Source organism: Nothobranchius furzeri, chromosome 7 (genome assembly GCF_043380555.1).
Source record: "Nothobranchius furzeri strain GRZ-AD chromosome 7, NfurGRZ-RIMD1, whole genome shotgun sequence".
In the NCBI taxonomy this organism is placed as follows: domain Eukaryota; kingdom Metazoa; phylum Chordata; class Actinopteri; order Cyprinodontiformes; family Nothobranchiidae; genus Nothobranchius; species Nothobranchius furzeri.
The window spans coordinates 47595333-47619291 of NC_091747.1; the positions used below are offsets into that span (position 1 = coordinate 47595333).

A 23959-nucleotide genomic window follows, 5' to 3' on the forward strand; every position below is an offset into this window, starting at 1 on the left:
TGTTGTGTTTGGTCACTTAATCTAAACCTAATTCTAGATTCCATCATCTCGTTGGCTTTTACAGAAGTTATATCCAGGCCATGTACCCATTTCATCTACAGCTTTACCGTTTCTAAAAGTCTTTGGTCAAGACATCAAACTCTTACTGCCACCAACAAACAATGTTTTGTTTTTTCTTAGAACTGCACAAGAAATACTGAAGCACTGTCAAAAATATGAAATCCACCCAAGAGCTTGCAAATATAACTCGTCCTTTTCCGCAGATCTTTGGGAATTCTACCTTCCATACCTTTACTCTTGTATATCTCTGCTAGGAGGCCTGCTTTTACTCAGTAAGCTGATTTATTCCAAGCATATTAAAACAATCTGATTACCAACACTCGCTACGCTTAAGCACAGCTGTTATTCATAATGTATTCTGTCTTTTATGTAGTGTGTACTCCTGTAGGATTATCCAGGATGTTCACTGTAATGGGCCAGTTACTCGTCAAACCAACGGTACGTAATTCTCATAAACATGTCGTATATAAGCTGAAGTTAAGGTCCTCAGCAACAGATCTTAACTCAGTCCAAACTGCTTTTCCTGAAGCTTTTTAGGTGTCCATTGTAATGCAGAACAGAGGACTACAAATTCATCACCTACTCATCCTCCCATTTGCCATTGCAGTCCCACTTTGGACCTAATTATAACCCATTTCATCTTTTCCTTCTCTGCCCCCTCCCCGTTAGATCCTAGAGGACCTAGATGAGCAGATTTACTGCATCCATTTGCAGGAGGAAGCCCTTCAGAGGAGATTAAACGGTATGTCTGTGAGAGGCGTGTTGGCACATTATAGGCAAGGGTAGAAGTTGACTGCACTATTGGGTGTGACAGAGCAGGCCACGCTGGAATCAATTAGCATTGAAATTTCAGCTTGGCTGACACGGACATTGACTAACAATTCACACACACACACTCAACACTGGCTTTTTCCTAACACCGTGTCACTCTTGTAACTTTTCGCTAAAGGTCAACGCTAACGCGGTGGCCCTCTGGTTTCAGTTTAGGACGATTTTCAGAAGGAGCCATTTAGGACACTCCAGAGCTACTGTCACTGCTGCTGAAGTGGCTGCCTCATTTAACATCTGGCCTAGAGTGTTATCCCAGTTAATAGGTAGGAAATTAAATCTTTTTATGGAATTTATGGCGTGCTGCGGTTGACATTAAGGAGCAGTTTTTCAGTGATCTCTGAAGAGCACCCTGAGACTTTTCTTCATGCTTTGTATGCCCAGAGAAAGTTTAAAGAGTTGAAGAATGGTAAAAATGTTATTTTCCTAGCCTGCATTTCCGTCTCATGTCCAGCCTTCTGTGTTCCCCAAAATCCTTTTTTGACGTTGAATTATCTCAAAAAGCAGGAAGTTGGGTTCCTAAACCTACTTTAATATTAACTCAAGCACGCAACCGAGTGTACAGATGTGAGTCAATGAAGAGGACAAGCGTCCTTTCAATCCAGGAAGGCAAGAGAGATCCCTCCCTGATAGCGCATGTTTTGGAACGCACCGCCTGCCTTCTCCATAGACGGTCACCAATGCGTACGGTCTCTTCAGGCTCATTCCACGTTGCCCTGCTTTGAACCAACTCATAGAATAATTTTAATCTTTTCCTTATCGTCTCCAGGACTGTTTGATCGTTACAAGTCACTGTGATGGGAAAAATAAAATAACTGTGGTCACCACATGTCTGAGTGTTGACTGAGGCCACACTGCAGTTCGTTTTTCTTAGTAAAGAGGGAGTTTAGAGGTGACGGAGGATTTTGTTGAGTGGAAGACAAACTTCGGCTTATCAGACATGAGAATGTTTTTGTGCACATACTCTACGCTTTGCACATGCAAATGCTTGTTGTCCCTGCTCTCATGTTGGTGAAACTGGAGGCTGGAGTGGCGTTCCTTTGATCTCAGAATTAAGTAGGAAACAGTTCAGGAACAGTTCACAGGACACACTTCAGAGACGGCGATGTTTTCTTGCTTCACCTGTGTCCACTCCACATCAAGCCTTTCTAATAGATTGTCCTCTGGCCTAGTTTGTGTTTAATAGACGTGGACCGTTGAGCATTCAGGTTTATTTTCATGACCGAACCTTTGTTCTCCTCCTACAGGCAGCTGTCCATTTGCAGTGTTTACAGTTTAAATTGTGTGGATCAGTACGCCATGGTCTAAACAGCCTTAGTAGCCATATGTGTCTTAATGAAGGGAAAACCGTAGGAGACATGTCTGCAGACACCATACCATTTTATTTAATTACAAAATCTGTGATAAAATAAAATTATTTGGTTATCTGGTGAGCATACAAATGGTTTAATTTGGATAATAATGGAAGAAATTGACCTACGATGGCACAGGAGTTAAGCTCGCCCCGTAATTGGAAGGTTGCAGGTTCAAGCCCCGCTCAGTCTGTCGCTGTCATTGTGTCCTTGAGCAAGACTCTTAACCCAGCTTGCCTGCTGGTGGTGTTCGGGGGGACCGGTGGCACCTGTGTACAGCAGACTCGCCTCTTGTCAGTGTGCCCCAGGGCAGCTGTGGCTACAGTGTAGCTCATCACCACCAGGGTGTGAACGTGTGTGTGAATGACTGTTGTAAAGCACCTGGAGGGGTTCCAGGACTATAGAAGGCGCTATATCAAACAGGCCATTTTACCATAAGTGTTTTTTTATCACAACTCATAATTATTTCTTATTGAAAGTGTTTGGCTATTGTTCTGCTATCAACTTTACAAAATCAGGTTTACTGGCAGGTTATAAACAGTTTAACAAAACAGCATGTTAATTAGAAACACCGTATTGCTGTTTGCTTTCCATAATCATAATTAGGTGAAATTTTGAATGACATTGTTGACATACATAGATTCAGTTTATGGTAAAACCATTTCAGTTGGTGAAATGTGGTTAAATCATAAAACTTTGATTTCAGAAAAAAAAGTGGGATTCGGGTATAAATTTTAATTAAACACAATCAAAAGAATTTCACAGGACCCTACATACAGGTTGTAAGAGAGAAGCAGCTGAAACAGCCATGTCATTGCAGCTTATTATTTAATTATTTAAGCAAGAATCTGCTTTTGTCAAAAATATTTCTAGTTTTTAAAATGTCTAACTTTGTGTTGTGAAATAAAGATGTCAGATAAACAATGACTGTATATTCTTCAGACAGAAAAACACATATGACCAAAAATGAATTTTAAACTGGGATATCAGAGAAAATGACAAATCTTTGAACTTTGATTTTAAAATGGCTGCACTGGCTTCCTAATGTGACTTTTTCTCAATAAAAAAGTAACATCCTTCCCTCAGTTTGTAGTGACCAGTAAGTTGGTTTACCTTGAACACCTTTGAAAGTCCTGCAGCACAAGTACATAATTATATTCTGCTGTAAAGGCAAAGTGAAGCCCTCCCATTTTCAGACTGTCCCCATGAAGACCCTGATGTGCTGAAAACAGAACAGCACAGAACTCATCCAGATGCTCTGCGGCACGATGACCTTGCTTCTGCCTCTGCCGTCTCAGCGTGGTGTTTAGCATATTTGTGGATGACGTAATTTTTTGACTGGATGAGGTTGGAGAGGATATGTTGAATTACTCTGAGCTCTCCTGGCTGCCAGAATACTAACTCAGCATCTCTGCCTCACTGTAACTCAGTCTGTTACTTGACGGTGCCAGCAGAGGGAGAAGAAGGATATATGTAACTTCAGAAAAGAATGATGTCATTGAGGATACTGCAGTTGAAATTCTCACTGTTTCTCTTTGCTGCTTGAACAACTTCTGATATAGTACTTTGTTTAAAAAGGAGTTTTCGTTTTTGGAGATTATTAAAGGTCTTGTTTACTGAGAAACGTATAATACTTGTTCCTTTTGAAATTTGATTGGTCTCTCAAAGTTGCATGTGCATGCTGAATGTGAAAATTTGATTCAACCACGATCGCTTGTATTAGCCGCAGAAAGAAACGTCCCTTCTACGTCACTGAGAAAATTAACAGCCATGGACTCGCTGACCGCTGAAGGCTGTGCGGATCAAGCCGGTAGGAGAGAGCAGAGCGTGTCTCGGCTAGTAGAAGCCAGGGTTTGGACTATAGGGGAGCTAGGGGGAGCCTGGCTCCCCAAAAGGCTGATGGACTCACCTGGAAGCCTGTAACTGATACACCCAGGGGGAGCCCAAAATATGAACCTGTCACCCCCCCCCCCCCCCCCCCCACACACACACACACACACACACACACACTCTCTCCGCTTCAGGCATTGTACTAAAAGTGATCAGATGGATTTATCTTGGACATAACTTGCTTTTTATTGTGATTGAAGCCACGATAAAACATTTTTAACAAGCCTCTCCTAAAGGTTTCTGTCCCCAACAGTCCATGCGCAGTCTCTGGTGATCGGAGGTTCAGCTTTAATGGACAGCTGCAGCGCTCCAGTTTGCCGTTTCAGCTGATGTTGTTCAAAAAGCAAAACTTACGGCACACGTTTACTTTCATTTTCAATATAGTTGTCGGCCAGAGCTTGCCATTAACTCCCTACGTCATCATGACGCCTCCCTCTTTTGCGCCAAGGCACAATCGCTGTTTATAGGATTGACAATCACCACAATATTATTACCAAGCGAGGCGGAATGAATGCTGCAAAATTTGCGCAATGCCATGCCGGCGTGGCACGTTTATACAACGCACTGTTGCGGTAATATTACGCAGATTTGCTGGCGTGTCTTGTAAAAAGGGCTACACACACACACACACACACACACACACACACACACACACACACACACACACACACACACACACACACACACACACAGAGTTTTAGAGGTGGCAGTCTGACGAATGACTTCTCGTGTAACTTGTAGAAATAATACAGAAACTGAAGTGATGTTGCTGTTAGCCAGTCAGAGGTCATACCTTTGCAAATCGTGAATAACAATGAGTAAAACTCCAAAAGCTGCCGTTTCCACCTCACTCCTCTGAAAAACTTCTACTCCCAGAAACAGGAGTGCGAGAGATTCTTTTACACAGAAAACTACTGACAAGACATTCATTTATACCGAAGACTACAGCAGATTTATGGAAATAAACTGGTGAATTAAACCTTTAAGAACACTGATTTATGCCTCCATGTGACATCTGAAGCTGTGTTTTGATGTACTTTGTGAAAAGGCGATAAGTTAGTTACCTCATGGCTGAGCAGGTTTGGCTTCCCCTGAGGCTAAGTACTTAGTTCATATTTGAAGATGAAGCGCCAACTTGAACTGTCCTTGACACTTCCTGTTGAGTTGTGTCTGCATTTGCTTGGAGGGTTCAAACTTTCCCCTGTTCAAACTCTAGGACAGCTACCGTGTCTGTGAAGCCTTTGACATACAGTTTTAGCTTGCTGTCTGTTCATCTCACCTCTTTAACTTATTAAACTCGCCCAGACAGGGTGTGTCTTAATGACAGAGGAAAGAAAAAGGCCCGATCAAAGTGATTGGTCTTTCACTCGTGTAACGGAGATGAAAGATGGTATTTTTATTGCACGCTAGTAACGGTGTAACACTGAACTAATTGGTTTTGATCTGCCAATCACCTAAGGGGATGCAAATGGATACTCCGACTTGGGCTTCACAGGGCCTCTGTACTAGTGTGTCAAGCTGGAAGGAAAACAGAGTAAACTTCATAAATTAGCTATAAATGAGCTGGCCTTGTGGTTTTCCCGGAGAATCCCTTGCTGTCTTATCCAGCCCTCTCTACTAGTCGTGGCATGTGCTAGACAGCTCCTGACTCAAGAGATTATTTTGACTTTGAATTCTCATTGTAGAAATTTGAAGTCTTGTGTATTGAACAGGATTACTTGTTTTGATGGGATTGTCTAATAAAGATAACAATACCATGTTAAGACAAGACAGAAAGACAGAGGTAAACATCCTATTGTATTTACAGTAAAGTAGTTTATAGTTAAGAAGTCTACATACCAGGGCCCTCGTTTATAAACCGTACTTAGGAACAGATCTGTGCCTATTTCATGTGTTGGAGCAATTGTATGCATTGTGTGGTATTTGCCATCTTGTGCCTAGAAATGTTCCTAAATATGAGAGAAGCTCTGACCATGCGTACAAACAGCATCCAGTGGTAGAGAGGTGGAACTGCAATACCGAAGGTCTCAGTCGTGTTCCTCATCCTCAAATTATTTTACTCCTAGATATTTTTTGCAATGGCGTGAGCTGTTGGCCGGTCTGATGTCAAAGTTCACTTTCAAGAACATCGACTCCTGGAAAGATAGTTTATAGAGGCGCTCACACTGGCTGATGTCCATTTCATTAAGTGCACTTGATTAGCAGCACCTGGCTGCTTGCTTGTCCTTTTAAAGCCTGTTTGTTTTCTTTTTAAGGCAAAACGAGACAGAGCTATTGATTCAATGCAGCTAGTTTCCATATCTTCTGTTGTTTTGTCCCTACAGGGTCGTCTTTACACACCTACATCCGAGGAGGCTTTACTCACCAGCTCAACAAAGATTTGGAAAATATTAGAAATCAGAGAAATAAACTGGGTAAGTATTTCATTGTTGTAAAACCTCGGGTTGCGACGATGATGTATGCCAGAGACGCTAGCTTTTTTACATATTGCTGACAGGCTGCTGCTCCCTCTTCATCTGCCTTAATTCTTAATTTGGACTTGGATCTGAACAGCCTGATAATTTTCCATCCATTTTAGGATATTATAAATGAAGCCCGAGGCTTTTGGGGACTGGGGTGGGGGAGGGGAGCACAAAGGCACTTAGGATATTGAACAAGATGCAAACTTTATATTGTAGCAAGCCTTTTAGTGATGTCATTAATTTAGAAGGATGGTGCATATAAAGTGCACTTGGCAAACTTCTCGGGCATCCAGTCTGAATACACTTTGAGCACACAGAGGACTAACGGGGTTGGGAATCGAGAAAGACAATCAATACGGCAGAGACAAGAGGGCAGTCACACACACACAGTGTAAGAGAAGAGTGTACATTTAGGAGACATAGTGCATGTGGTTTACAAGCTGTCAACCGTGTCTACAAACATGACTGATCAGCTGTTGAAATACGAGGTAGATATAAAATTGAAATGTTTCATCTGGCTTGGAAGAAAGTCACATCAGTTGCCCACCACACACATGCATATTAAAACCAAAATATAAATCAAAGAATTAATTTAGTTGCCTTTCTTTTTATCTGGGATTTATTGCTGTTTTCACTAATTAAGAAAATGATGAGTAGAGCAGATTAAAGAGGAAGAGCGTCGGTTAGTAGTGAAAGTTATGAAACAGATATGACCCGGAGCCTGTGTGGTTTGTGAGGAGAGGTGAAGCGAGGTGTGTTGGGTGCACACAATATATTTTACCAAAACAAGCAGTACAAACCCTATAAATAAAGTCAGTGGATTATGGTTTCAGTGTCAATAAATCACAGGTGGAAATTTGTTTGTAATGGAAAAATCATCCTGGAAACGTGTTCCTAAAAAGTTTGTTGTGCTGACGTTATTGAAGATGAATGAGCTGATATTTTGTTGCCTCTTAGAAAGAAGAAAGAAAGCATCAGGATGGGAGAAGAACTTGTTGTATCCTATAGTGATGCTGATCCTCCTTGCAGGAACGGTGAGTGTGCACACTGATTCATCATTGAGGCTTTACACCGAAACAAACATAAAACTGGCTAAAATATCCCCTTAAGGGCAGATTTTTTTTCCTCTTTGCATAACCCATTCTCCAGAAGTAACAACAGCTCCTCAAAACTCTTATCCTCATTGAATCTGGGTGGGAAAACTACTTTTTCTTAATGGCTGTTTGAGACGGCACTGAATAGCCACCTGCAACAATAAATTACAGTGTGGGAATGCTACTTATGTCATCTTTTACTGTCAAATAAGGCTGAGTGGCCATGTGTGAGGCATGGCACGTGCATAAGGCCACCTGCATCGCATTGTTGGAGCGCTTTACGTTTGCAAAATAGTTAATTCAATTCAATTCAAGTTTATTTATATAGAGCCAAATCACGACAAGAGTCGTCTCGAGGCACTTCACGTAGTAAACATTCCAATACAGGTCAGTTCATTAAGCCCATCAGTAAAAAGTTTCCTATATAAAGAACCCAGCAAATTGCATCAAGTCACTGACTGGTGTCAGTGACTTTACAGCAATCCTCATATTAAGCAAGCATTTCGCAACAGCGGAGAGGAAAACTCCCTTTTAACATGTAGAAACCTCCAGAGGATCCTGACTCAGTTTAAAGAGCAAGTCACCCCCTACCAGAGTCTAACTCCACTCCCACTTCATGTTTGAAAAATGCAACAAATGCTGTTGCCAGGCAGACCGAGAGGGCGGAGCCGCTAACAAATACACACACACACAGGCTCACAACGGCATTGTGACATCATAATGTACCAGTTTACATCATAGCATACCTCTTAGCCAATAGCGGTGGCAGATTTAAATTCAAATACAGTGCAGAGTTTTTGCCTGACAACGGCACAACACTGCCAGTTTTAGGCAGAATATTTAAATTTTAACTAAGATGCACTGAAGTGCCAAATTATTGACGACACGTGTCTGCAGCACGATTAGACACTCGCTTATTTAGTTTATCAGCAAAAAAAGTTGATTTGGGGGTGACTTGCTCTTTAAGCAGCCATCCACCACGACTCGCTGGGGATCGAGAAGACAGAGCAGACACACACACACACACACACACACACACACACACACACACACACACACACACAACATATATACCAAGTAGTATTTCTATGGTTACATTGTGATTTCTTAGTAAATATTCTATTTGGTGAGGTAAACTTTATTGTATTTATCCTAGTGAATCTATAATTAAACAGGTAAACTAGCAGTAGCACATTCAATGTCAAGGAAAGTAAAGTGTTATCATCAGGAGAGGGAGAATGATTAAATGGTTAGCAACAGCGTTCAAGACGATGGCCCCCACCATGAGGGCACCACAGCTCAGCAGAACATCATTGTAGCTTCTTCTGGGGAGAAAAACAGTTAGAGAAAAAATAAAGTTAACAGCTGAAATAGCAGGAAATAATGCAGTTAAAGAGCTATTCGTAGAAGAAAGCAGTTGAATGTGGAAAGTGGTCAGTATGTCCTCCAGCAGTCTAAGCTTATAGCAGCATAACTACAGAGATAACTCTGGATAACCTAGCCTTTTAGATGGAGGCATGTTGGAGGCAGGGCAAGGGAGAGCCATCTTTACCGACTGTACACTCCACCTCCCTCTACTCCCCCACTTGTCCAGATGTAGGCCAACATCAGATTTTAGCCATAAGCCCTATCAAATAAAAATGTTTTAAGCCTAGTCTTAAAAGTAGACAAGGTGCCTGCCTCACGGACTAAAGCTGGAAGCTGGTTCCACAAGAGAGGAGCCTGATAGCTAAACGATCTGCCTCCCATCCTATTTTTAGATATTCTGGGAACCACCAGTAAACCTGCAGTTACTGTACTTTAGCACGCCAAAGAATCAGGAAGGCAGCTGCCATTGAAATATATCAGGATTGCAGATTCTTAAAGGCTTTGAAAAATGCTTTTAAAGTTCTAGAACATGGATTTTTTTTCCCACCAAATTCATAAGCAGTGTGTAACGTCAACGCGTTTTACCGCAAGCTTGGCAGCACGTCCCTTCCCATCGGGAGCTTTTCAGATGTGAATTGAAATTTTGCCGGTTAACGAGATAACAAGCGAAGAGAATTTTTTTTTTCATGTTTGAATTCTTGTCAAGCCTGCTCCGAACTGCTGAGTTTGGCATGTTCTGGAAGCATCGTGCATAATAAATATGTCCGAAGTGTGTATTCAGCGGAGTGACGGGACTCTACGTTTTTAGGATGCGTCCAAAACACACTATAATGGTGACTGTTGAGTCTAATTTATCCTTCTGCGTTGGTACGGATTCACGCAATGCCGTTATCCATCTTTACGGGGGCTCTCCAAAAAGCACACAAGGACGGACAAAGTCGAGTCCGCTTTAATAAACATCCATCGAACAAGACTGAGAGTGCAAGCTTGTGATTGTCCTGGACACCACTTCCTTAAATTCGTCAACAGCACCACCATTGCCCCCTCAAAAAAAATAAAAAGGGAGCCCAAGATATCTAAAGGCAGACACAGAGCAGCTTTAAGGATGAAAATTTGAACGTTTTTCACCCGTGACTGGAGGAGTATAATGATACGCAGCAAGCATTTTATTCGTGGACAGAAATTATGGGAAACGTGGGTTTAGAGGTGGCGAGCACATGAAGAGGTGGAGGAGAATGAGGGACTAATTCATTTGTGTTAAAAAGTCTCTGGCTTTAGCTACCCTTTGTGGATGTTACCAGGTACTTACGTGTCTGGTGGAAAGCCAGGTTTAGTTGTAAACGAATCTGTATTTTCTCTTGTGTCTGCAGACAATCTCTGTTTTCATGGTGGCTCTGAATATCCTCTACCTTCTAGTGGATGAGACTGCCATGCCCAAGGGTTCAACAGTAAGTCCTCTATCCAACTGCAGTACATTTCTCTCTCTCTCTCGCTCTCTCTCATCGACACACACACACACACACACACACACACACACACACACACACACACACACACACACACACACACACACACACACACACACACACACACACACACACACACACACACACACACACACACACACACACTCAGAATGTAAACTGCAGAGGAGCGTTGCCTATCAGACCTGCCATGTCCTTGGCGGAGACATAAATCAAATTCCGGATATGCTCAGGTGCTTGTCAGAAGAAAGAGCTCGACAGATGTTAATCGGGTTCAAACTGTGCTTCTGGTTTTGTTTTGGAAGTCTATTCAGAGTCATTTCACAGCAGCGCGCAGATTCAATGAGCTTGCTACGTGTCTCGTGTCCACAGTGATTTAATAAGCCGCTTTTCCCTCCTTGCTGCAAAGGCAAGAGAAGGGCTCTCAGAATGTGGAATGGCCTTCAGATTCCCATCTTCACACAACATGCAATGCGTTTTAAGCTCTCCGTGTCTCACCAACGGGTGCATGCGTGTGCACGTGTGTGTGTGTGTGTGTGTGCACGTGTGTGTGTGTGTGTGTGTGTGTGTGTGTGTGTGTGTGAGCGTGTGTGAGCAAGCGTGTGCACTTGTGGTTTTTATTCTTGTCTGAAAAATGGCAACATTATGTATTCTATTTCTCCCACATTAAATTTTGCATCTCACGGCAGCTTACAAGTTATTTTATTGCAAATGTTTTTATATTTTTTTGTTGTTTTTTGGCAAGACGCATCACAGAAAATCCCCCAAATTATGCCTGTCATGTAGCTTAGAGATGTCTTCCCTGATAGTATGGCCCCATTAAATGTTTTACACTTTTGTTGAGCTGGATGGATGCCACACCTCTGATCTGATCTCATACAGCTATGAGGAGGTGGAGGAGGGAAATGACTAGTCCTCTTAAACAGTCAATACTGATATGAAATCCATCCTTCTTTAACCTGCACTCCATCCATCATCCTCTGCCCCTCTGGCACAAAAATCCCCTCTGCCCATAGTCAAGGACAGTGCAGAGATTGTGTTATCAAGGAGGAGAGAGAACATCTGGTTTGATGTCTGGACATGCCACTACACTACCAGTGCAGGGAGAAGCAGACTGTGGGAAAGTCAAATGAGGCCCCGATACTCTAATTGTTTTAGGAAGAGAGCACAATGAAAGTGTCCTGTCAACGTTTGTCTTCCCTTCCAACTAAGCATCCCGCTGCAGTCTTCTACAGACACAGAGTTGTCCCGCTTAGCTTTAAAGAGCAGGAGCCAGCCGAAGGTGCTACACTGGCACAGCTTGAGTCAGCGGACACAGAATGTTACAGCTTCATGAACAAGCACTGAAGGACACTAATTGAATTGTTACTGCAGGTCCTTATCTTTGGTAGCCTTCACAAGTCTACATTGTATTTTTATAAAACGGACAGTTACCACCCCTCTAGATTTCTCAAAGTTGTCCAGTTGTTTTATCCAAGACATTTTTATGCCAGGTCCGAGCGGAGCCTCGGGCCATTTCCTAGTGGCTTTTGCAACTTTCTTTTTACTTGTCAGATTAACAAGAAATATATTGTGAAAGTGAGCTTCTTAAAACATATCAGATATGGATGAACAAGTTTAGGAAAAGACAGAAAAGTGATTTCTCTGATTGGAATTGCGATTTCAAAAATGATTCAATATGACCGAACCACCAAATAGTTCCCGAGCGCAGCCGTGTCTGCAACTCACCGCTTCCCATGGGGATGGGTCAACTACGGAGGACAATTTTCACCACACCAGTGTGTGTGACAACTATGGAACTTTAATCTTCACGATTATCTTTAATCCAAGCCCCATCCCAATGTTAGGAATGTCCAGTAAGACTTATAAACCTGACAGGAAATGACATCATACCATGAAAACACTAATGCAGGGATGAAAACTAAAGGTAACTAGCGCCATGGAAACAAAAATGGAAAAACGAACAAGTACTCCACTCTGTCCGGTCAAGCATTGGGTTCCTGTAACCCCCTACCGTCGCACTTGCTGCTACCTCTGTAACACATTCAAAACCAGGGTAAAACCCCAAATGTGTACAATAGTTGACACAAAAGATCTTGGATAAGTCGGGAGCACTTCAAAATGCAGCAACGTTGACGATCACATGATCATGTTGATTGAGATAACAATTTTGATCAGAAAACAATAGATGTTTCAGATGTAATTTCAAGGGTCAAGCACACAGTCCTGATATCCCTATCCACCATTCATGTATTAGTAAATGACATCAGTTTGTTTAAACTAAATATCAGCTCCACTCTACTCTGGTCCACTCTGCCTGACCCAGCCGGGCTGCATTCTTTTCACATGGGCGGTCTGTGGCCTGTGATGTCATGTGGGCGGGGCCAAATAGTGCGGAGAAGTCTGACCCCCAAATTCCACTACCTCCGCTCCGGTCCGCCCCCGCCTTCCGCAGCTGCTCGCTTCCGAACTCAATTTTTCTTGTTACCCGCTCTACAACGGCTCCGCTCCGGTGCGGAGACCCGAGGTGGGCAAACAAGCATGCGCGGGATTTTCGAGATCTTGCGATACAGTCCGAGCAATAAACGCGGAAGTTAGATCCAAACACCCGTTGTGTGGGAGAAGCATCAAAATGAACTGTTTAATCTGCCCATCATTTGTGTTGAGAGATCAGCAGTGTTTGGATCAACAAAGTGCGACTACTTTGATAGTGGAAACTGTATTTATGGCTTACTTTTGTGCATTTAAACTTCAGCCGCCATTGATAGTTGTTAAAAGTTGTTAAACCTGTACATATGAAACAAAAAACGCCTTTTGTTTATCGATTTATTGTGAAAAACGGAAGTTGTGCTTGCTCCTTTTCCTGTTGGGCGGTTGTGATTTCTGTCCATTTACTGCGGAGGTGCTCCGGCGTCCGGCAAAAATAGGGTCAATTCTATTTTTGCCGGACGCCGGAACAGAGGGTGGCGCACTGCGCCGCACTGCCGGAGCACGGCCGCAGTAGTGGAATTGCTCTGATTGACTACAGCGGGGCCGATTTTGCTCCGGCGTTCGTGTTGGAGCGGAGCGCAGGTAGTGGAATTTGGGGGTGAGGTGTCTCAGTTATTAAACAAAAGCAGCCTGAGCAGTCTTGCTTTTGGAGACTCTGACTCTGATTTTGCATCCTGCTTTGCTTTGCTGTGTGTGTGTGTGTGTGTGTGTGTGTGTGTGTGTGTGTGTGTGCGTGCGTGCGTGCGTGCGTGCGTGTGTGTGTGTGTGAGAGAGAGAGAGAGAGAGAGAGAGCGCTCCTCACAGCAGTAAGGGGCAGAGAAAAATGGCTTCAGTCAGAGGCTTGTTAACTCCACAGCATCCTGAATGATAATGAATCACTCATGCAGCTGATTCTTTCCACCAATCAGAGGCTCCCCTTAATGGTAGGCATGCTTTTGATCCAGCCAATCAGTCAGCTGTGGGCGTGTCGGCCATGTTCGGCTCCAGGCAGACCTCATTGATTAGAGGGCTGAAAAGACGTTCAGTTGCGCTCAGGAAAATTCAAGGTTCCCTAAATGAGAAAACTCCCAAACTGGTCCAGGCTAGTGGAGCTGATGCTAGTGTGTAAGGGCTATATGTAAGACAGTAGGAAGTCTGCACTGACAGCTGCTTTAAAAAGGCATGAAACAACATGCCATGCTTTCCTTTTTCCCCCTGCAGACTCTTTCAGAAAACTGATCTATCAATGTAACAAAAAAGACCCCCTTGTAGTAAACTGCTACTAAATGCAGCACAGTAATTTGATGTGAAATGAATCCTACAGAGAAACTGTTTGCCTTTGTGATGCTTGTATCTAATTTTGATTTGCGTAATGACTTTAAAAGCTCTATCAGGTATTCTGGGTACTCCAAATCTTTCACATATTCCCTGTGAATTCAGAACTGGTGCCTCATGCAACAAAAGCTAATATTAACCCTTTAACAAAACAGTTTGTTGGAATGTGCCGTTCACGTAGACGTTCGTCTTCTTCCTGCTCCAGTTTCAAAAGACCACTGAGGGCGGAGTTAAGACTGGGAGGGATGTTGAGTGTATTTGCTTAAGTATTTGTTTAGTTGTTTTTATGTTTTTGGCATGCTTTCAGCTTGTCCATTCTTCTCACCGTAAGCAATGTGCTGTTTTTGTTTGAACACCTGCTCACATACTGTATGATTGACAGTGATTTGCAAAGCGTCTCTTTCATCTTCTTCCATTCAGTCTTTTGCCCGTTTGGGTCTGTTCTGCACAAGTAGCAAAATTCTTGGTGCCATTCGTATCTACTTTGCAGGACGTGTGCAAATGCACAAGTATTTAGTCATTTAGGCTGTTTATTCTGTGTGATGATGGCAGATTTTTTTTCTTCCCAGGACAGAGGCATTGGAAACACATCCCTGTCCACTTTTGGCGCGGCTCAGGCAGTGCTGGAGATCATCCTCATGTTGTATCCTTTAAGTGACCTTCTCTTTGTCTGTGGCCAGAGTAGCTTGCTCCCAAACAAAGAGCAACATTACCCAAGCAGCTTTGTTTACCCAGGACATAGTTCAGCCAAACGCCTTCCGGGAAACACGGTGTGTTGTTTCGTCACCTTTTATTATAGCTGAAAGGTGCAGCCTAAGGACACAGAAAAAGTCTGAAGCAAAAATGTTTTTGGTCCTTGATTGATTTGCTGAATAGCTACTTGATGGTGTCTTCTGTCGTTGGCTTCTACAGCCTGCGTGTCTTTGAAAGTCTCACTCCTAGAAAGGATGACACAACCATGACAACGGTAAGTTGGGATGTAAGGACAGAAATTGGGCAGAAGTGGGAGGGGGGTTCATCCATTTCCTTTTATTTTCTATTTTTTTCCCCCTTTCTTCCCTTTTCCACAACTACCTTCTTCTCTGAACTCCTGCGGCTCACTGAAGTTTTCCTAAAGGCCCCTCAATGGCCCTGTCCAATATTTGTTTGTGGGTTGCATAAACACTGACTGAGTGCAAGCTCCTTTCTCATACATCAGAGGGAGAATGAAGGGTTTTTTCGGAGGGGGTGTTGAGGATGTGTGCTCTGTTCAGCCTATAGTGGCACCTATTCACTTGGTAATGAGTTTGGGAGTGGTACAGCTTGTTAACTAGCCATGACGCTTCAGTGAAAGGGCTTGAAAGGACAATGGAAGGAACCTGGTAATGAGCAACTTCAGAGGTACTAATTATGTAATATGTGGAACCAATTTAACATCAAGTGGTGTGCATGTGTGTGGGCGCATCATGACGGAAACTGTCAGGGTGTTTTTTTTTCCCTTCCACTTTTTGTAGCCGCTTCCAATACAAGCTGTACGTTATGTGCAGTTCTAAAATGTGATGGTTTGGTTTTTATTTTTAGATCATTGGTTGCTGCGTGTCCATCTTGGTGCTGAGTTCAGCCCTTCCAGTAATGTCCAGAACTCTTGGTGAGTATTTTATGTTGTGCTTTTGGTGACTTGTATGCTTTAGGGACATTTTGTAATCCACTCTCTAAACTGTGTTTAATTAGCTCAGCATAAAATGAGGGGGAAAGCTAATATCTCACTGCAGTCATTGGTTTCCAAAATTCCTAAGTATGACCCATAGAGCTGAGTGGAATGGCAAATTCAGTTTTTGGTAATTGGCTGTAATTTTTTTATATACAAGACCCTTCTTATCCAAATTATCATCTAATAAGAAAATAGTTACTGCACCAGATTGACTTTAATTATCCCAGTTTGCTGTTATAAGGACTACGCGTTTCTTTTTCCATGTCCAGACACAGGTAAATGGTTACTGTAACTCTAAGTATGGTCTGTAATTTCCCCTGTACATGGCGGGTATGGCGTTGCTGAAATATGTACCGTCCACCAGGATCCAAAGTTTTCACCATCGTCTTGAAGCCATCTTTCTCTAAATAGTGCATTCTAGGGCTTTACAATCCCCAAAGGTGCTATACAGCACAACCAGTCATTCACACATGCACATTCACACGTTGTTGGTAATGAGCTACAATGTAGCCACAGCTGCCCTGGGGCCATTGTCCCCTCCGATCACCACCAGCAGGAAAGCAGGATTAAGTGTCTTGCCCAAGGACACAACAACTGCAACAGATGGGTCTTGAACCTGTAACCCTCCAGTTACGGTGTGGGCACTTAACCCCTCCGCAACAGTTGCCCCTATATCCCACTATATCTTCGACGAGGTGGAATGTGATTGCATTTGTTATCTTGATCCACCGGCTATTTCATATGCAGTTCCTTTAGCGATAGCATCTTCTGTCTGACTGCTACTTGCAGACGTAGAGGGTGTGGATCTTAGCTTAAGACATCCTTACTCTAAAATGCGTTTTCAGCTGAGATAGTGAAGCAAGTTGCTGGTGGTACCACCACCGGCTACCTCTTTTGCTGGACAGCATTTGAAAAGAATCGTTGTTTGGCTCACATCCGATGTTTTAAAACCAAAGAACTTCCAAATCTCTGATATGGCTGCTGTTCGGAATTATTGCCTCTGGGTCAACAATGAGCACTTTGCTTTGACAACCCTGGCAGCCATTCTCTGTTAAAAATATATATTTCCAAACAAGGTGGTGTTCATGTCTAGCTGTGAAATCAGTCCCTGCTGAAACACTCGCTGACTGCAGTCACCAGTATAGTGGTATATGAAAATTTTATACCATAACAAAAATGATTGTTTGTATGAGCCAATATACCACACTGAGCCATGAATACATTTTCATCCAAATGAATCTCTGTGGATGACTGGAGCCCTCCTTAATTTAGGCTTTAGGAGTCAGAAATTGTGAGAAATGTGAGACAACTTGAGGAGTTAGTGCTGAAATTGTATAAAAACGAGGGGAAATTTCAAGTTACAAATGTTTTCATCATATGACCCAAGTGACTTGGCCAGGTCTAAAACCTGGTATGAAAGTGCTGATCAATAGCTACGTTTACATGTGCCAAAGTTCCCCTATCAGATTCAAATCTTGGTTGATAGGAAATCCCAAATCTCTGTTTACATGGACACTAACTGAAATGATCTGATCATGCCATGAGTATGCATACACCAAGCATTCAATCAGATTAAATAGGTTGAGCATGCGCAGAGTTGTCTTTCTTAGGAAAAAAAATTGCAAACCAATGTCATTTTGTCCACATGTCTTTCCCCTCGCATTTAATTTTCTAGCTTTGTCTTTTCATTTATGTTTTTAGCCCCATTGTAGACTTCCTTTGCATTTTTACCTTTATGTTTTTTTTAACTGATTGGTTTGACTAAGGGTTAGGGTTAGGGTTCAGCAGTATGTAATGCTACTGATCACCTGCTCACAGTTAGGATACCATCCTCCAACTTGTCCTGAGCGCCTGCAATGTTGCACACATGCAACACATGCAAAGTGGGCATTATTTTACTCCAGCAATCCGAATGGTTGTGTACATGGACATCAATCGGAATGATGATCAGACAAAACCACCTCTCCCAATAGCTACATTTACATAAGCACAGGTAATCGGAATGAATGCCCTTCCAGATCAGAAATTCTTCATGTAAACATGTCATTCGGAATGTTCTGATCCGATGAGGCCCGGCCCGATTGGAATGAAATTTCTTTCCGATTGAGAGAGGTGGTTTTGTTCGATCATCATTCCGATTGACGTCCATGTGCATACCCATTGGGGTGCCCACTGCGCATGTGTGCAACTTCGGCGTGACGTCTTTCTGTTTTTGCAGAAGCTCAGGACAAGTCAAAAACATGAGAGGAGGTAAACAGAAGTGGTCAGTTTACTATAAACACTACAAGATCTCAATATTATTGAACTTCTCGATGGCCGAAAGGCTAGAAATGCCGAGTTATACACTCAAGTGCATCTAAAGAGACAGGATGTGAGAATTCACCGAAGTATTGACCAAATAAAAAACTGCTGGAGACATGAGTCAACGGACAAAGCTAGAAAATAAAACCTGTGTGAAAAGACGTGCGGACAAAATGGCGTTCGTTTACATTGTTGTTTCCGGGAAAAACAACTCTGAGCATGCTCATCCTATTTAATCTGATTGAATGCTTGGTGCATGCATACTCGCAGCATGATCAGATCACTTAAGTTAGCGTCCATTTAAACAAAGATTTGGGATTTCCGATCTTCCGAAGAGGAGATTTGAATCGGAATCGCCGCATGGTCATTCTGATTGGTCCGTATCTGACCAAAATATTCTGATTAACATGCTTGCATGAAGAATTTTTAATCTGATTACTTGTGCCCATGTAAATATTGCTAGTGATATTCAACTGGAAATTTTCATACTTAATTGCAACTGTGTCTCCAGCAGTATCCCAGAGACAATAGATTAGAGCTCTTCAAGATCCATATGCGAGAACCTACTTAAGGTTTCTGTTTTTGATGAATCACAGTTCAGTTGAGAAAACCTAAACTTTTAAAGCCACTGTCAACATTTTTACCTGCGAAAGTCCTTAACCCTTTGCACCCTTTGAATCCTTTTGATCGTCTGAAACAAAGCACCGAGATTTAGATTTAACTGAATTTTAAGACTGGATTAACAATCTGAGTGATGTCACCTAAATGAAAATAATAAATCTAAGTAACAGTTCCTGTTCCATGGCCATTTTTATTTTTGCCACCAACGACATGGTTGAATTTCCCACAGCGACATTAAAAGAGAGTGCAGGTATAAAGGGTGAAAATCATGAGTGGCGCCGTCATAATGGCACTAATAAACATGCCGAGTGTGGAGCCCAGCTGTTTAAATAGCACTCTTCTGAGTGTGTGTGTGTGTGTGTGTGTGTGTGTGTGTGTGTGTTTGTGGGACCAACATGGGAACGGGACAGAGCAAGTATACAGTGAGTCACTGGGAGCTTTAGAAAATATCAACAGGTTCTGCTTTGTGACACTGAATAAATGAAAGGAGTTGGAGAATAAAAAGACTTCAGTAAAAGAAATGAAAGATGTTGAAAATGAGTGATGAAGTGAGATGTTAAAAGACAAGCAAACATTTTGTGTTTATATGAGGTGATCTGTGCAGTATTATTGCTAGTTGGGGAATCGTGGTGATTATGGAACCGTAGAACAACAAGCTTTGTTTATTATTTACCTCTCTTGCCAGAGCAGTGACAAATGATCTGTTTCCATCAGACACTTATTTTATCTTCTGCAACAGATATTGTTTGGAGAATTCTGTTTGTTTTTTATGTGTCTGATAAACTTTAGACAAACTAATTCAAGATGGCCACTACAGCTTAAGAAAGAATTTAGAACTCCATCATTTTTCAATGTTACATCATTTAAATGTAAAACTCTGGCATGAAAGGAGGTTTGCTGGGTCATCTTGTGTCTTGTTTAAAACTACTGTCCAGTCCCATGCTTTTGTTAAAGTTGCAATAGCCAATCTGCAAAACAAGCTAGCTTTTAAACACAAACATGGAACTCTGACCCCCCCCCCATCGGCTATCATAACGGATACCTGAACCCGCATTGCCCGAGTACACGAAAAGGCTCTAAACTCCAGTCGCCATTTTCTAGGTCAGAACGTCTTTTATTGTCAACTCCAAATTGTGTTTTTTAAATACTTCTTTAAGGGGGGTGGACTCTGGTAGTTTGTCCTAAAGTTAAAGCGGTAGCAGCCGGCTGTTTCTCCTCTGGTATTATTGAGGGAGAAACCTCTCACACCAGTAGATCTGTTGCAAAAAGCTCAAATGCGTAATGGGGGAGGACCAAGGGAAGTGTTGGTCCTGTGAGACAGACAACAACCAGATGGTCTAATCATTGGTTTTGGTCTGAACCATGTTATTGGTGGAGGTTTTCAGACAACATGCAACACAGTCACTTCATTAATTTTTTTTTACCTTCACAATATATCTAAAGCTATGCTATTTTAGAACTTTGTTAAGAGGCGTGAAAATAATGTTTTAAGCTACCATCTCAGTAGCCTAGCAGTAGCGTTCATCCTGGGACTGGGAGATCGAGGTTCAAAACTGGTCGGGTCATACTAAAAACTTTAAAAAATGGGACCAATACCTTCCAGCTTGACACGCTTTGACGGGTTAGATTGGGGTTAAACCACAAAATAGTTCCCGGGCACAGCTTACCGCTCCACGGGGATGAGTCAAATGCAGAGATGAAATTTCACCAGTTTGTGATGACTAATGGGCTTTAACTTGACTTTGTTTTGCTGATTTGCCGTTGTAGCTTAAATCAACCCGTTTTTTTTGTTGTTGTTTTTTTCAAAGTTTCTCACTCAAATCGTAAATGATCTAAACACTGCCTTACAAAGCACATGTGTAATTTATGGGTGGGTGCTGAGTCGTATGCTAATGTCTGCAGGTCCATAATTTAGCTTCTGATTAGATTTTCTTAAATTGCCAAACCAAGATCAAAACTTTTGGTATCAGAAACAAATTTGGCCGGACCACAGCGTCTTAACTGTATTGACTGAGGTCTCAGTCATTTTTCTCCCAGCCTCTTCAAAGGCAATTTTGTTAAAGGTTTGTGATGCTAGCCAAACTGCTTACAGTGGCTGCAAATACATCTCTCCCAGACACCGGATCGATAGCTCAATCTAATTGACGGTAAATGCTGTGAAGATGTTACTGGGGAAGTAGTGTCCAGAGACCAGGGCTTCTTCAGTCTGACACTTATGAATATGACATCCGCATGCAGATGATGGAAAGGGCTAGAAATGAAGCTGCTGTGATTCATGGCTATCATGTGCAATTTATGATGAATTCTAATAAAAAAACTAATTAACAACGTCAAACTTTATTATATAATCTTGCTGAATTATCACAGCAGATAGATCTTTTTTATTGATCCTTACTCGTGACTGATATTTGATGGCACAACCAGCGTGTTCTGGAGTGCCGGAACATGAGCATTAATAGAATGATTGAGTGTTAACATAATAAGATTTTTATGGCTTTGGGAACAAGTGATCAGCTCAGAAAGATGATTTGGAAATGGTCTGGTAGATGGAGCTAAAAGGAAGCTCAAAATGCTCCTTTATAATATTCATTTGTCAACCTTTTATACTCCACTAGAATAATTTCTCTAATTATCTAAAAAAATAAATGCGCTTATTTGTGTTTTAGCAATGTTGGTGATCTAAGTAATAAAATCACTTCAGCTTGTATGTTTTGGAGTTTATTCCTTCTTAAAATTGTTACAGGAACTTCTCTCCCATTATTGTTTTAATCAGTTTAATAAGTTGGGGTTAGAGTTAGGGTCAAGGGGGAAACTCCATCTGCCAAAAGTGAAGCCAAGGCGGAAGTGACAAAAATTGCAGTTCCCCCCTCGATCACTAGGGGCTGGATCTAGAAAACAGTGAATTCCCATTGACTCATGTTAAAATGCTAACTTCACAACAGAAGTAAACTTGTTTACAGCCTGGTACAAATAGGTCAAGTTTACCATCGTGACAACTAGGGGGGTGAATTTTTTTGTAACTCATCCATTGAGATGCAAGTAAAGCTAAAATTTATGAATAATTAGGGGTGTGTCACTATGATTGATAGGTGTCCAATTAGCCATAAGTGCTAAAAGCGCCTGCCAACTGCAGTTAGCTTCAGTTTACTCAGTTAGCTTGTAGCTACATCAGCTCAGAGTTTGATGGGTGTCAGTAATCTGCCCCCTCCCTCACAGCCTCACTCTCAGCTGCAGTTTTGTATTTTCCCTGAGTGACGAGACGCATGACACAGTCAAGATGGCGGTGGTGGGAACCACCCACTTGGCTTCAGTTCTGCTCTTCAGGACCTACAGGTGACGGTTAGGGTCCGTCCATTATACATACAGTCGGTGGTTGGGGTTATCGTGTATTCGAAATGAAGATTCATCGTAATGGTTGTGTCTTTGTCCTTTCCAGGTATCACCAGGTTCGATCTTTTGGGAGACTTTGGGAGATTTAACTGGCTGGGAAACTTTTACATTGTGCTTTCTTACAACTTGCTTTTTGCCATTGTGACGACTCTTTGTCTTGTGAGAAAATTTACCTCGGCGGTGCGGGAAGAGCTCCTAAAGGCTCTAGGTAAATATCTCCTAAGGTTGTTCACAGTTGTCTCTGACCAAAACCTTTTAACCATACAATCAATCAAAAGTCCTTCCATATGTCTGACAGGTAGTACTGCCCAGTTTCAGTTGTTCCTGAATGTTTGCTACTCGGGGTGGGATGGGGTTAGAAAATGTCAGAGACCCAGAAAAGGAGGGGACAGGACATCAATACCTCTGTCTAAATGAAAGTCTGAAGGTTTTTAAATGAGATTTTTTTTCCTCCACCTTATCTCCCACTGCCCAGGTCTGGATAAATTGCAACTGTCAAGCAGCCCCACAGACCCTGAATCTGGGAAGCTCTCAGCCAACGGGCATCAGAAAACTCTGTAAAAATGGGATGACAGATCAAGACCCGCATTATCAGAGCCAAAGGGAGATTTGGACAGTACTGCCTGACTGCTGAAAGGTGAAAAGGAGAGGAAAGAACTTAATAAACCCAGGCAGTGTCTGTTTGACTGTTGCTGCAAAAGGAGGCTGAGAGCAATTTAGCTTCGTGACATTCCATCCTCTGCGTCTCTGATGGAAGCTGGGACGGAGCCAGGTCTGAGACCGAGGAGTGAAAGAGACTGGCATTGCTGCAGTGACCTTGATGCTAACCTCAACAGCGACTGTGACTGTAAACTACCCATCTCTCGCTTCAGGGGCATTCCTCCCGCCAGTGTCGTCATCTAGATTTCTTCCACAACCTTTAAACCATTGCACTAGATAAAAGCAGACCTCTGCCTGACTTCTCTGTGTCAAAGTCTTAAATTAGGCTTCAATACAACTCACCAACTAAATGTAAAAAAAATCTTTAAATGTCAGGTTTTTCTTTCCTTTTATCTGTTAACTCACACTAAATAGTCTGTTTTCTGATTGTTTCGTGAATAGATGCAGGCATTATAGGGTTTGTCATTTTTTCATTTAAGCTGAAATTAAGAAAAGAAAAATGTGGCATGTGAATTTGTCTTTTATTCACATTTATTAAAGCCAGTGCAGAAGGATGCACTATATTATTGCAGATTACATCAAATGCTTTGTTGCTGTCAATCTAAATGACAGGCGTCAGATTTTAGCACTCCTCCTGCCGTTTGTCTTTTTTTCTGCTTTATGCAAAGTACGCTTTATCAGCAATGTCATTAGTTTGTAGAAAAAAGGTCGATGTCCTTCCCTGTAGATTTAACTTAGGTGATTCTAGTGAGGTTTTTGCCACTTTGGTCCCTCTGATCAGAATAATTCAGTGAATTTGAGGGAATTTGGGATTTTATTTTTCCAAGTATTTTATCGTGCACATCTAGAGGTCACCACAGTTTTGCTTATTCCACAAAAAATTAAAGGCACAAAAAGTTGTCAGTTTGTAAATGTTGTATTTAAGTGTATATAAGTTGTTTCATTTTTTAAAATA

General features: G+C 42.1%; 1 protein-coding gene across 1 annotated transcript in view; it reads left to right on the forward strand.

The window, feature by feature from the left end:
• The window catches only part of lmbr1 (limb development membrane protein 1), a 49835-nt gene extending 26699 nt beyond the window's left edge, over window positions 1-23136 (forward strand). Inside the window, exons 7-17 of the mRNA XM_015954628.3 lie at window positions 264-332; window positions 434-498; window positions 730-802; window positions 6455-6544; window positions 7550-7626; window positions 10425-10502; window positions 14912-14985; window positions 15219-15309; window positions 15903-15969; window positions 22391-22552; window positions 22820-23136. Coding sequence (XP_015810114.1) covers window positions 264-332; window positions 434-498; window positions 730-802; window positions 6455-6544; window positions 7550-7626; window positions 10425-10502; window positions 14912-14985; window positions 15219-15309; window positions 15903-15969; window positions 22391-22552; window positions 22820-22905 — 932 coding nt within the window. The 3' untranslated portion in view covers window positions 22906-23136. The remainder of the gene's footprint in view (window positions 1-263; window positions 333-433; window positions 499-729; window positions 803-6454; window positions 6545-7549; window positions 7627-10424; window positions 10503-14911; window positions 14986-15218; window positions 15310-15902; window positions 15970-22390; window positions 22553-22819) is intronic.
• The last annotated feature ends 823 nt before the right edge of the window (window positions 23137-23959 follow it).